This window comes from Crocodylus porosus, unplaced genomic scaffold (assembly GCF_001723895.1).
Source record: "Crocodylus porosus isolate Cpor-Errol unplaced genomic scaffold, CroPor_comp1, whole genome shotgun sequence".
NCBI lineage: Eukaryota > Metazoa > Chordata > Crocodylia > Crocodylidae > Crocodylus > Crocodylus porosus.
In genome coordinates, this window is record NW_017728948.1 from 14,359,985 (window position 1) to 14,375,178 (window position 15,194).

Genomic DNA, 15,194 nt, shown 5'->3' on the forward strand with positions numbered 1-15,194 from the left:
TTATGAATCTTACAAACCCTTGGTACATTTTTTAGAACAAGTGAATGTAACACACTGAAAAGACAGAAAAAAAACGGACTTGGCTCTTCCTCAAAATCCAATTCTGGAAACAGAAGCTGTTTGCAGTTACAAGGGGAAAAATGCCTGGCACTTTAAACTCAGCGCGCTCCTGGGCCAAGCCCAGCACATGCCCAGAAAAGGCACTGTGTTAGTTGCACCTGACTTCCCAAGTCTGCACAGGTCAGGCACTTTAATGGGAGGTTTTTGGCAGTTTTACCTATTGAATCAGCTTTGGATAAAAGCACAAACAAGCCCTGCTGAAGTACCCAATCTATACAGATGATGCAGAGCTGGGTCAAAGTAATGTACTGCTGCTTCCGCTAAAGCATGCTCCCCCCGTCAGTGCCTAGAGATGCTTATGATAAATAGTGCTTCACTTCACATGCTTAACTTCAGGCATATGCATGTGCAGACAGGGACACATGCAGCTCTTTCACTAGGAGCACAAGAGCTGCAGCCAGGAGATGGGAGGGTGCATGGAGTTTTACAACATCAGAAAATTAAAAGTTTGACTTTATAATATGTCACTACCTTTTTCGTCTTTGTCATTTTACATTACAACTCCTCTCTGAATTGGAAATGTACCATTCCCACTCCATTTATTTCACTTGTAATCCTAGCAGCCACAGTGGGACCTTTTCATTGTTAGAAACAAAAGTAATTCATTTTTAAACAGTGTAAGGAAATAAGGTAACAAAAAATCTCCCTTACTGTACCATTAAGGTTGAACAGGTAAAACCCAGAGATGCAAGAGAGTGTTCAACAGCAATGGTAACTAAACTGCAATGCATTTCTATTATCCCTAGGTAACATCTGAAGCCTCACCTATGCCCCAATGCCAAAAAAAACAAGTAATGGCTAGTGAACAAAACAAAAATTAGCATACCCTCAAGGCTAATGGTAAAGAGCTTTCAGGAGGTACAAGAAAAGCAATTATCAAGGAATACACTGGTATGTACCGTGAGTGAGAGACTTTTCTTGGGTGGTGGCTGCTGCTGAGTTTGGGGGGTCACTTGTGGTGTTTGTGCAGCAGGGGAAATAGCTGGAGGCGTCGTAGGTGTTAGGGGTGAGGTAGGTGTAGTTGCAGGTGGGTTAGAGTTACTATTGTACATAGGGGTTCTCTGTTTGAACTGAGCAGGAAGAGTAGTAGTGCTTGGAGTTGTAGGCTCTTCTGGCTGCCTGTTAGTCTGCAAGACCTCCCGAGTAGAGCCAGCTGCTGAAACAAAATCAGGAGAGTTAAAAAAGGATTCACCCATAACTGAACATGGCTTTCGTACTTGTAGACAAGCACATCCAGATAGTTACATCTTAGTAATATGATTCAATAAGCCATTTATTTCTATTTACAGATTAAGATGGAAAAAACCAAAATTCTCTTTTCCTTCCCATTACTTTTTTTTTTTTTTTTTAAAGCAATAACTGGACAGACATGAGCAACTTCTACTGGTTGTATTATATAATTAGAATTTGCATTTAATGGAATCTGCATTACACACTTGGTTTTCATACTTCCATCATTATAAGCGTACTCTAGTGGGAGTATACTTATTGTTGGAAGACCAAGTATACAGTAGCTGAGACTACAGAAATGTTCCACTTCCTGAAATGAAAAAAAACAGAAGCAACTTACAAGGGAAGTGGAAATTGAGGCCAGGTACATAAAAGTTATATTACTGTGCGATAGGCGTGCAGAGAGCGCTCTACAGTTGTAACCAAACAGATGGTAACGGCACAGAGTGCTGTAAAAATGGCAGATCCCACTCTAAGATAACTCTGGATGGATGTGGTATCAGACTTCAGCACTTTAAACAAAAAGCACCATACTGAACATTCATAACAGATCCCATCGTGATGTATATTACATAGCATTACACCAGCAACTTTGCAGCACCAAGGCCCCCACCACATGCCTTCTGCTTCCTCCTGACCTAAATGGAGGCACTTCAAGTAAAGGTTGAAAAGTTAGAGTGCTTCCACCACGGGCTTCTTGAACACCTCTACTTTGCCCAATTCTCAGCCTGTTAGTGCAGATTAAGGACATGGACAGAATAGCCTATGCAACAGACATTGTAGAATTCAAAACCAGTCCCCAGATCATTTGTTTAAATGTGGACTTAAAATGAGAAGGAGCTCTCTCTTACCAGGAGTTGGCCTCGCCAATGAGATTTCACTTTTCTCCCCAAGCAGAAGCCATTAGAAAAATGAATCTCCCAAATCAGATTTGGAGCCTATTCCAAACCTAGTCTCAAAAAATTACAATCCAGGGAAAGTCCCACACAGACAAGTCTGGCAGTATAAGGGTCAGAAAGCATCATGGAGAACTGCAGAGGGCATCAGCAACATGGTGCGGTGTGGTGCAGTGCAGTGCAGAGAAAGGGGATGCACTGGGCCAAGCTGCATGCCACTGACCCCCTATGCCACTACAGATAGGGTTTGGATTTTCATGGGTTGGATCCAGCCTGCAGGATGTAGGTTGCAGACTGCTAAACTAGAGCATGGACAGAGGCAGAAGAGAGTAATCAAGTAGTGAATGGACTGACATTAATTATGTACAAGGCTAAAATGTGAAGAAATAAGCAGCCAAAATGCACAAAAAAAATTTGCCTATTTAAATAAAAATTAAGTTCTCCTATGCCTCTCTGCCCTTATGACACTATGATTTATTTTTGGCCCTGTTCACACCGACTGTGGGCTATAGTCCATTCAAAACCAGATACACCATTTTTCAATATTTTTCCATCCAAAGTAGAATGAAAGAATAAATGCAAGTGAAACAAATTATTGATGCAAGAACACTGCTGGAGGCTCGTAATCCTGGGCCTCTCATTTTAAGCAAAACTATACGATTTTTAGAAAGAGAGTGCTATTAAACCCTCTAAAAATGAGGTTAACCAACTAATGCAGTTAAACACAGGCTCTGGGGATCACAGCCTTATGGCACAACAATGTATGTATTTTATGAGGAGAGAAGGTCTATTATTTACAGACTATGGAGAGTTGTCTCCAGATGAAAGGATAACAAGGGAATCGTGATTCCTGGGTTCCATGTCTGGCTCTGGCATTAACTCTAGTGACCTCAAGCAAATCATTTAACCCGTGTCAATTTCAATTTCAATCTGTAGAACAGACAAAACCCTAGACTTTTTACCAGTTCTCTCTCAGCTAAGAAATGTTAAAGATCCTTAGAAAGAGCACAGCTCCTTCAAAATTATATTAAGCCAATGTTCTCTTTATACAGCATCTATTAAAGCAACAACTTTATATTTGCTGGTTATAAAAAGTGGATATGGAAGGGAAGTGTAGTGAGGAAAGATGAAGACAAATACAAGGCTCAGAAATATACATGTTGATTTTTCTGCAATTTAACAATGCCTATACCCTAAAAATTAGCACTAGGGCCTGTTAATGGTGATGCTTTTTGACCAGGGTCTTTCCAGAGCTGCCAATTTTCAACCAGAGGAAGGTTTATTAAGAGAAACATGGAGCTTTGCTTCTGAGCCACGCACATGCCTCAGTCTGTGGTGAACAGCACGCCATAGCTTACGTACTGAAAAGTAAGCACTGCTACAATGACAGATCTGCATGAGCAGTTATAGTTTTCATATGGTTACAGCAGTTCATGTTGACTGAAACATCCCAAAGTGCTTTAATAACAAAGCCCTATTTAGGTATGTTAAGGTATTTCACAGACATACAACATGATAGGTCTCCACTGTAGTCTCATTAAAAATCTAGACACGTGGAAAGGTGGAAAAAGACCATTTTTTAAAAATGCTTTGATCCAAAATATGCTGTCCTTTCATTCTTGACCATCCTCTATTATTGAATGTAATTTAGTTTAACATTTTTGAAATATTTAGCCATTTAAGCTATTCCTAGGAACCTTTATAAAAAACAAGGGGAAGACAGAGAGAGTGGAAAGTATTCAACCACAGACTATTAAAGTAGGAAGCCTTCACTACAGTTAACACTTTAAAAGAGATGAACACCCCCCTTCCCTCCCCCACATACCAGTCCCACAAGGCAAATTTCAGGATCTACCCACATTACTGATGTTTTACAATCAGATTTTCTATTAAAAAACCAAGCAAATGAACTATTTAAGAGTTAAAACCTGAAGCTGCTTAGCCTTAAGTCAGCCCTGTAACCAACAGCAATTTAATAAAGGCAAGGAAAGAACATTTCCCTTCTTTTATAAAAGGTGTGTAAAATGGCGAGTCAGGCAATTGAAAAAGAACCCAAGGACCCATTTTGACAACTCTTAGTCACATAAATAGTCCTGTGAAAATCAGTGGGATTACTTATGGCAAGAAAGTTTCAGTCCTGCATTTGTAATGCTAGGCAATAAAAATGTACAAGCAAACCAAATGTAGCAAAAATGCCCAGAAGCAAGAAAAAAAAGGTTTTACCTGGCTGTGTTTCTGAGCTTGGAATATAGGAAGAGGATGGCACCACACTGGGGGTAGCAGGCAAATAGCTTGTAGAAGGTAGAGCTGGCTCATTGTTCAAAGCGCCAAGTTTCTGTAAAACAGCAAACAATTTTTGAACTTCTGTGGCTTACTGTATGACCTCACGAAGATTCTTACATTTTTCAATGCAAATTTCAACTTTAAAAATTCCACTAGTATGTCTGATCCTCTATTTTTCTGTAGCAATTACTCTTCCATCGAGTTATGGGAAACTCTTCCAGTTATTCAGATGGAGCTATAGCAATTTAGCTATATTAGTAACTCTTACTAAGAAGAGACAAGCTTCCCCCATTTTAAACTGCTTCTAAAGTGACATGGGAGCTAAACAAGAAAAACAAACCAACCCACCCAGTCTGGTGTACGAATGTTATCTGCATGGGAAGTTCTACTGGTAGAGCTGTTTAAAGAATATCATTTCCTAATGTAGATAAACTGCAAGACATAGCCCAAAGACATTAAGTCATTCAAGGATTATACAGAATTAGCATCTTGCAATGACAAACAACTATTGCCTTACATTATTTGAGGTACATAGTTCATATGGACTCCATCAACACTTTTCTGAAGAAAGGAGTATCTGTCAAGGGCCAGGTCTGCAGCCTCGCAGTGTGTAAGCCCTGTGATTGAGGTTATAAAAAGAAACAGGATGCTCACAGCTGCCCCTTAGCTTCTTTACCAATGAAGAATCTCATGTTAGGACTCCAGATCAATGGGTGTGGAGGATGGATTGTGAAATCTGGAAGAGTTAATTACTATTAAGCAACTTTTCTTTCAGGAATTATTTATTTATATTCTCTCTCGCAGATATAAATGAGAGAGTTATTTATAAATATGAGCTGAAGGCCTGCCCTACTAAAACCTGCTCTGAAGTAGAGGCCTGCGTCAAAGAATACCAAGTGGTAAAAGCATGAACTAAACTCCACTGCAACAGCTCCACACTTCTTAGTCATAAGGCTTTATTCAAGAGGAAAGAGAAGCCATTTGGGTTCAGGAGGCACATGTCCAATATACTGTCTCTATGATGATACCACTGGTCTCAAGTGTGAAAGTCTCAGGGAGGCTCCGACCAATCAATCAAATTCTGTCCAGATAAGAGGACTACTAAACAGACTATTACCAGCTTCAGCTGGTAAAGAAAGATTTAGTGGAAAAAGACTTGAAGCTAAAAAGAACAATGTCTCAGTTTTCAACTTCCTTAGACAGGACCATCCAGGGAATTACAGATCAGTCAGGCTCATTTCAGACCCTGGAAAAATCATGGAGCAGATCTTCAAAGAATCCATTTCTAAGCACTTGGAGGAGAAGAAAGTGACTAAGAACAGTCAGCAAGGATTCACCAAGGGCAAGTCATGGCTGACCAACCTGACTGCCTTCTATGATGAAGATAACTGGTTCCAAAGGGAGAGCAGTGGACATGACGTACCTTGACTTTAGCAAGGTTTTTGAAAGTCTCCTATAACATTCTCACCAGCAACCTAAGGAAGTATGAGTTGGATGAACCGGTAAGGTGGCTAGAAAAGCAGCTGGATGGTCAGGCTCAAAAAGGGTAGTAATCAATGGCTCAATGTTTAGTTGACAGCCAGCATCAAGTGGAGTGCTCCAGGGTTGGTCCTGGGGCCAGTTCTGTTCAATACCTTTATCAACAACCTGGAAGACTGAATGGGGTGCACCCTCAGCTAGCCTGTAGGTAAGAGGAGCAGTAGATAGGTTCGGGGGTAGGATTCAGAGAGACCTCAACAAACTGGAGGATTGGACCAAAAGAAATTTCATGAGGTTCAGTAAGGGATGATCCCATGCAGAACTACAGACTAGGGACCAACTGGCTAAACTGCAGCCCTGCAGAAAAAGGACCTGGGGGTTACAGTGGAGAATATACAGAATGAGCCACTAGCATGCCCTTGTTGCAAAGGCAACAAACAGCATACTGGACTGCATTAGCAGGAGCACTGCCAGCAGATCGAAGGAAACTATTATTCCCCTCTATCTGGCATTACTGAGATCACATCTGGAGTACTGTGTCCGGTTTTGAGACCCCCCACTACAGAAAGGATGTGGACAAATTGGAAAGAGTCCAGCAAAGGGCAAAGAAAAAAAATCACTAGGGGGCTGGGGCACATGACTTCTGAGGAGAGGCTTATTTAATCTAACTTGGCTTATTTAGTCTGGAGAAGAGAAGACTGAAGGGATTTAACAGCAATCATCAACTATTTGAAGTGAGGTTACAAAGAAGATGGAGCTGGACTGTTCTCAGTGGCAGTAGATGACAGAACAAGGAGTAACAGTCTCAAGGTACAGCAAGAGAAGTTTAGGTTAGATAGGAAGGGGGGGGAAAAAAAAAAGCCAGCCTTTCCCTATGAGGGTAGTAAAACACTGGAACAGGTTAGCCAGAGGGGTGGTGAAATCTCCACTCTTGGAGGTTTTTAAGACCCAGCTAGACAAAGCTTTGGCTGGGATGATCCATTTGAGGATGGTCCTGCTTTGAGCAGGGGGTTGGTCTAGATGACCTTCCAAGGTTGCTTCCAACACTAATTTTCTGTGATCAGACATAAAAAATAAAAATAAACATCTGTAAGCATCCCTGTACTTATGAAATGTAGACTGAAGGCTTATCAGGAGGACCTGGAATTTCCTTACCCTTCTCATGAGAGTGCAGACCACTAGAAAGGGTACCTTCTTTGAGAGGTGATAGTAGAAGAATGTAGTCAACACTAAGTTTCCCTCCCTCCCTGGAATCCCAGATTTATGCTGCTAGAAAGCTCTTTTCAGAATTTTTTTTTTAGTGGATAAGACTGTACCAGAGCCAAGTCTGTGACCGCCATTGGATGGACTCCAATTGAAATAGAAAGGACACAATTCGTTTCACTTCTCCCCATGATAATACTATATAGAGCAAATTATTTGCCGCCTTTAGTCCAAACTATGCCTTAACTTGATTAGACTGCATCCAACTCTAGTTACAGCAATTCAGCTTCTGGCAAAGCTGTTCATAACGTTGTCTCAATTGCTGTAAAAGACTTCCGGAAAGGAGTGACCCATGCTTTTCTACAGATTAGCTAGGAATGGCTTAGAACTGAATGTGATAGCCCTTTTTCCTCATATGTTGATAACTCACTATCCCAAAGCCATTTCAGCACAATCTTCTCTGAAATGAAGCCACCTGCGTGGGTGCAGGCTCTATGCAGCCCTAGAAGAACTGTCTTCTTGCCATGTGCCCCTTTTGTGGAATGGCCAGGGGAAAAGGTTAAGGAACCTTCAATGGAAGCACCAAGCAAGAAACTGTTTTTAACAAAGGGCATTGTTGAAGGTAATTGCTCTATGTGTGCACAAGTGTTGCAGATGCTATTTTCACGTATGATCCAGAAAGTAAACATCATTCAAATCTTTTAGTAAGTATAATTTTGTGTTTGTGTCACTACTAAACAGACTATTACTGTGAAAGTGTAGATCTTCCACAGTTTCCTGGATTTCAGAAACAAGTCCTCTCCGTGGCTGCCACCTTGATGCGGTGAAGAGGCTTGCACGTACTGATAACCCCAAAGCAACATAGTCACGAGTCTTGTACTCCTGGTAGGGTCACCCATGGCAGTAAGGTCAAAGCAGTGGAGCAGGCAGATGCAGAAGGCATACTTCTCAATGGCTGTGAAGGCAGATAAAGGCTGCAGTGGAAGAGTAATCCCAGATGTCTTGGATCTCCTTGCCACTGGACACAGGTTTTTCCTCTGTTAAGGTCTGAGCAGTTGCTGATGCACAACAGCCTCCTCATGTAAAACAAGTCACATGCAGGCTTCTCCCACTGGATCCAACATCTACCACAATAACCAATCATCAATACCCATAACTTCTACAAAGTCCTGCAGTGATGGATAAGCAGCAAAAGGAACAGACAAAGTGATTGCCAGGAGTTCGTAGTCATGGATCCACACACAGGTGGCAGTTGTGTGTTGGTTGCTTCACCTTTAGTATAGGACAGAAGGGTGATTCAGCAGCTATGATTACTACCAAGCAGTCATTTTTAGGATCCTTTTTGCTTACCCCTGCACAGGGAGGCGGCTAGAAAAGGTGCCCCAAACATAGACTCTTCCAGCTTATCCTACCCTACCCGAATGAATAGCTGCTTCTGGGGGATCATTCAAAATTGCAGTCAAAACAAAAATGTCCTCTGCATCCTGGAATGTAGGACCCTACTAGATGACCCAAACAGTGACAGACCTGAACGTAGAACAGGTATTGCTGCTCAACAACTCTGGCGATACAATATGAATATTGCTGCTCTCAGCAAGACCAGACACGCAGGCGAAGGCCATCTGATGGAGAGCGGGGCGTGGAGGGGTGACTATACATTCTTATGGAAAAGAAAACCTGCAAGTGACATGTGAATACATGGCACTGGTGTGTATTCCCTGTTGGCATTAATGAGCACCTCATGGCTCTGTACCTCCAACTGACCAATAATTCATTTGCTACTGTCATCAGTGCATATGCCACAACACTATGCTGAGAAAGAACAGTTTTATGCTGACCTTGCTGAAATCTTGATTATCACCCCCAAAGAAGATAAAATCATCCTTCTTGGAGACTTCAATGCAAGAGTTGGCCAGGACTTTAACGTATGTGGCGGGGCACCACTGGGATGGAAGGAGTGGGAAAAGCCAATTCCAACAGCATCCTCTTACTCAGTAAATGCGCAGAGCATGACCTTGTCATTACTAACACTATCTTCAGACAGTGTAACAGGTACAAAACAACATGGCAATACCCCCACTTAAAACAATGGCACTTCTTCTACTACATCATTTTAAAGAGCTCATGATCTAAAATATGTCCATATCACGCGTCATGAGAGGAGCTGATGACCGATGGACCCATCATCATTTAGTGAGATCAATCGTGTTCAATGAAACATCAAAAGCAACCTAAATTAGTCCAAAGACAGTACAATATCAAATACCTTCAGACCCCTAGATAAATCACAAAGCCCTCCAAACATATTTGGCAAGTATCTTGCTGAATCTTAGGACTGAAAATGGTAACGCCTGTGTTGAGGACGACTGGCAAGCTCTAAAAGGAGACCATCCACAAAGCTTCCATGGAATCAACTGGTTTTATTACCCAATTAATTAATGCCATGAGGACTGGTTTGACGGAGATAATGCTGAGATCAAAGCCCTTTTCGACCAGAAAAGAAAAAGCTTTCTGTGACTGGCAAAGCCCTCCTACATTCAGTCAGAAGCAGGGAACTTTTTGATGGCTCAAGGCTGAAGTCCAGAGGAAGATTCAAGAAATCAAAAACAAATAAGAGGGAGGAGGTCGACATTGTATATCTAGGCTTCCAAAAGGCCTTTTATCTAGTACCCCACAGTGTTTTCATAGGAAGCTGGAGGATTGTGGGTTCAACTGCTTGACAAGTAGGTGGGTAGGAAGCTGACTGCAGGGTAGGACCCAGAGAGTTCTAACGAACGGATCCGTGTTGTCCCGCCAAGAGCGGCCAGTGGTGTCCCTCAGGTGTCTGTGCTTGGTCCAGTGCTTTTCAACATCTTTATCAATGATTTGGTTTTGGGGGTGAAGAGCTCACTGGCCAAGTTCGGAGATGACGACAAATTGTGGGGAAGCAAGGTCACACTTGAAAATAGGCTGCAGATACAGGCGGAACTAGACAGGCTGGTAAGCTGTGTGGAATGAAACCAGATGGAGCACTTTACACTTCTCAGTGTTGAATTGCATCTGGGGTGGAACAATCCCCAATATACTTACAGGTTTGGTGGCGCCAGACTAGCACCATAACTGAAAGGGACCTATGGGTAATAACAGACTATAGTCTGAACATGAGCCGTCAGTGTGATGCTGTTGCCAGCAGGGCAAACAATACTTTGGCACGTATCAACCAGTGCATCTCAAGCAAGACCAAGGAAGTGATTCTTTTGCTTTACTTAGCATTGGTGAGACCACAGCTGGAATACTGCGTCCAGTTTTGGGCACCACACTTCAACAAGGATGTGGAAAAGTTTGACAGAGTCCAGAGAAGAGCCACCCAGAGACTTGCAAGGCAAGCCATATAAAAAGGAAAGGCTAAGGGACTTCGGTCTAAGTCTAAAAAAAAAAAAAAAGAGAAGGCCGAGAGGGGACTTGGTAGCAGCTTACCACTATATCAGGGGAATATATCAAGGTCTTGGTGAACAACTGTTCACCAGGGCACCCTTGGCAAAAACCAGGAGTGATGGTCACAAACTCCTGGAAGACCATTTCAGCCTTAACACTAGGAAAAAACTTCTTCACAGTTAGGGTGTCCACACTGTGGAATAAGCTCCCTCCAGAGGTGGTGCAATCACCTATCCTGAAAATCTTCAAGAGGAGACTGGACAGTCACATCACTGGGGTTAGCTGACCCCAGTTGTCTTTCCTGGCTAGTGCAGAGGGGCTGGACCTGACGATCTTGTAAGGTCCCTTCCAGCCTTTTACAATCTATAAATCTATTATTAGTGGGAAAAGAAAATGAAAGAAATTTAACAATTTGTTGACAGTCATGACATGCGGAGCTTCTTCAATGCAATCAAGGCTGCATATTGCCCGACTTAGGTCTGAAGATGGTAGCACACTTCTCAAAGATAAGTCCATCAAAAACCATTGAAAGGAGCACTACCACAGCTTCTGAACTGAGAATCAATGGTGGCTAATGAAATCATCTTGCAGCATCCAGTAAGGAAAGCTCTTGCCAGTCCATCAACCTCTGAAGTCCAGCACGCAATAAAAAGAGATCAAGAACAAAGCATCTGGCCCCGATGGCCTATGCCAGCTGAGGACTTCAAAGTAGGCAGGGAAACTATGACTAGCAAGCTCCATACACAGTTTCTAAAAATCTGGAATCACTGAAGAAATTCCTGCTGACCTACAGAATGCCAATGTTATCACCATTTTTAAGAAAGGAGATGACAGACTGTGGCAACTATCAAAGCACTGCCTCCTTTCCACTGCTGGGAACACCCTTACTCAAATTTTGCTGAACCGACTGTTCCCTCTTGCTGAGGAAATCCTTCCCAAGTCTCAATGCAACTTCAGACCACTATGAGGCATCACAGACATTAACTTTGCAACCTGACAGATCCAGGAAAAAAGTGCCAAGATCAACACCAGGAACTGTACATGGCCTTTAATGATTTGACCAAAGCCTTAGCTTTGTTAACTGTGAGACTCTATGGAAGATCTTATCAAAGTTTGGCTGCCAATGCAGTCATCATCCCCACTCTCCTCTATGAACGTGAAAAACTGGTGACCTACTATTATAATCTCAAGAGAGGTGTCGCCAACGATACCTCCAGGAAATCCTGCACATTAAATGGGAAGATCACCACGCAAATGCCAGCAACCTTACTGAATCCAGCATTACCAGCATTCAATCAATGATCCTCAAGCACCCAACATCACTGGAAGACCAAACATTGTGTGCAGATGCCCGACTTGGCTCCCCAAACAAGTGCTACACTCCCAGTTTAGTAATGGCCTGAGATCTCATAGTGGCCAGAGGAAATGCGACAAAAAGACATTGAAGGCATCTCTCAAGAAAACAGATGCAGACATCAAGAGTTTGGAGGAGCTCGCTGCCAGTTGACTCCAATGGCATTACAGCCTCAATCAAGCGGCAGCTCGTTTTGAGGTAAAGCGTCTTCCCTTCGAAGCAGAAGAGAAGACGGAGGAAGGAAGAGGACAGAAATCCCAGCCTGCAGCCTATTCTCTCCTGGGGAAAAGTTCTGCAACTCCTCCAGACCGATCTGCAGCTTAAGGATTGGACTCTTAAGCCATCTCAGAACCCTTTAATGAGCTGTGGTAGAGATCATCCTTGAATCAAAGGATTTCCAACCATGACAGGCAAGGGCCTCAAGGCAGTATAGTAGCTTACATTATTTTACATGGATTCTGTCTTACGCAGTGGTTTTTTCAATTTTTCATTTGCGGACCCCTAAACATTTTTAAAATGCACACCTATTTAGAAATTTCAAATGGAGGAGTGGACCATTTCTGAACTCAAGTGTAAGTATTCGCACACTTTTGGTTGATCAAAGTCATCTTTTGCAGGCCCTTAGACACAATCTGCAGACCCCAAGGGGTCTGTGGACCACAGACTGAAGACCACTGTTCTAATGGGATAGTAAGCATTTCTGCTCATTATTAGGAAACAAAGAGTAAAGAGATAGAGGTTGTCAGGAAAGAGCTCACCTCCATTGAGTTCACGCTCTCTCTTCCTGCTATTGATGCGTTAGAGAAGATGCTTAGACCTGCTAGATCTACTAGGGTGATCTTTATTTGCAGACCTCTCAAGAAGGTTGTTTCCTGATGTAAATTGCGATCCCAGAGACGAACAGGGCCACGGTTAGCAGATGTAATGAAGGGAAAGAGCTCACATGGGTCAAATTAACTTCTTAGTCCAGAAGATTTAGAAAGATCCTCTAAAACGATTTTTCCCCACAATTGTCTTTCCACTCCAGAAGATTATCCATGGTAGAAATGGGCCACCAGGGAGGAGGGTCTATGTTCTCTAATGAAGCTGAGAAGGGAGATTCCTCTTCCACTGAGGAAGCACACCAAGTCCCAGACCCAGTCCAATTGATAACCAGTGTCAAAATATCATGATCAATATCAGGGATTTGGGTACTGGTTCAAGAGTTAAGCTAGCGGACATTTGTGCCACTACTGTCTGTATGGAGCTTACGCAGCATTGGTACATGTGGCACTAAGGAAAAAAAAAAAAAAAAAAGCTTTACCTGCTGAGCAGTACCAGAGATACTAGTTTCTTCTATGGTGGTGTAAACAGAATTGGAAATTTCATCTTGGGCAAGGCTCAGTGGTGAGGTTCCAGGGATAGCATAGGCTTGGGGGATTCATCTCTTCACTGGAGGGAGAGGTCTATAGTGGTCTCCCTGGTTTTTGGACCCTGGGCTGGTGATCAGGACTGCTGAGCTCAGGAGAACACTGTAGCTCACTGGGGGCCGCTAGCAAATGGGATAAGTCTTTCCAAATGCTTGCCAGGATCTGAAGATGCCTGTACAGATACTGCAACAAGATGCTGTTTCAGTCTACTTTCTCTAGCTTTAAGAGTACACTAAGAGCACTGTGCTTGGCTTCTCCGATCATAAGGTTACTGTACATTACTGGCAAAGTCTGGAGAATGGCCTTTTTAGGCCTGCACACAGTGGATGAGGGGACAAGAACCGTATCAAGTTGTGAACCTGAGAAAGAAAAATTAGATAGCTGTTTAGATGAATTCAGCTCCCAACAACAGGAATTACCTACTCTTTCTTGATGACGGATGCAATTCATTTTGTAGTCACAGGGTGCATGCAGATGAAACGAGGGGCATGTGTGCATGACACTTTAAAGTAGGTTAAATGCTTCTGCACCGCTTTACAGGTGTTTCTGTTTGCATGTGTCGGCGGCATATCGCACATTAATTCCAGCCACTGTTAGCACATTCAGCAGCATAATGCACGTTAAAATGACTTTGGGGAGCAGCAAACGAAAACACCTCCAGAGAATTTTAGTTTGCTGCCCTACAGCCACAGAGTGAAGCATCAAGCTTTGTGCAGCTAAGGGGCTCTGCAGGCAGCCCAAGAAGGCAGGCTGGCAGCAGCCCAGGAAGGCTTCACTGAAGGAAAAAAAAGAAAAAAGAAAAAAAGAAGCAGTGAGCCCAATCTTCCCCACCTCTCCTCCAGAGTCTACCTACCCGAGCTGCACAGGGACCTGGTCCTTCCCTCCATGGCTGCAGTGCCCCCTGCAACCACCCGAGCTGGGAGCCTGTCCACGGGTGCTGCTGCTGATGCAGAGGGAAGCACCAGCCCTCCCTGGCAGCTTGCCCTCCCCTCCCTGGGCCAGAGAGGTAACACACAAGTGTACGCGACACGTGGGTTTACTTCACCCTAAATTGAAGCGGTGTTTTTAAAAACCCACCACTTCAATTTAGGGCCCCTGTTTCATCTGCACGTGCCCACCAGGTAATAAAAAGGGAACTGGCTGACAGTTGAGGAAGGCTATCCTTTTACTTTCAGCTACAATAGTCAGGAGGGTTCCCAGAACACAGGTCTGACCCCCAAAGAACATTGCTATTCAAAAGAGAACCAAATTTAGTACACATAGTGAAATCTGTGTGGACACTAACTTGAAGAAAAAGCTACCTTCTACTAAAGACTTCTCATGCCCTCCTAAGCCTTAGAAGGGAAAAAGCAATCTTATTACATTTATCAGAGAGCGTCTCATGGCTTGCTTAAAACAAATTTAAATTCGTTCTTCATTGTACAGTATTAGCAAAATGCATTATTAAAGAATGCTTTACAATTTTTTATCAAAATTAATATTAGATTAGAGGGAAGCCTTAGAAGCAATACAAGAAAACTCTCTCTTTGCAAGTGAGCCAACATTTTGCAGTAAATTAAAATAAAATCTTGCCTGTGTAGATACAAGGCCAGCTGCATAATCTGGAGTAGCATTTTCCACTACTGTTTCTTCTTTGGCTTGCTTTTCTACCACTTCTGCATCTATAGAATGGAAAAGGAAGAGTTGGTTCAAATTAGCTTTCCTAACTACAGAACAAGCTTTTTCTCCTTTTAAACAATGACAAAGACAGTCTATGTAAGATTGGTTGATTTTTATAAATAAATAAATAAATAAATAAATAAATAA

At 42.7% G+C, this 15,194-nt stretch overlaps 1 protein-coding gene across 1 annotated transcript in view; it reads right to left on the reverse strand.

Moving 5' to 3' along the window:
* The window catches only part of NELFA (negative elongation factor complex member A), a 39,638-nt gene that overhangs the window by 6,287 nt on the left and 18,157 nt on the right, over positions 1-15,194 (reverse strand). The window contains exons 6-8 of the mRNA XM_019552978.1: positions 14,961-15,085; positions 4,470-4,581; positions 1,020-1,273 (exon numbers count right to left, since the gene is read on the reverse strand). Of these exons, the coding sequence (XP_019408523.1) occupies positions 1,020-1,273; positions 4,470-4,581; positions 14,961-15,085 (491 nt within the window). The remainder of the gene's footprint in view (positions 1-1,019; positions 1,274-4,469; positions 4,582-14,960; positions 15,086-15,194) is intronic.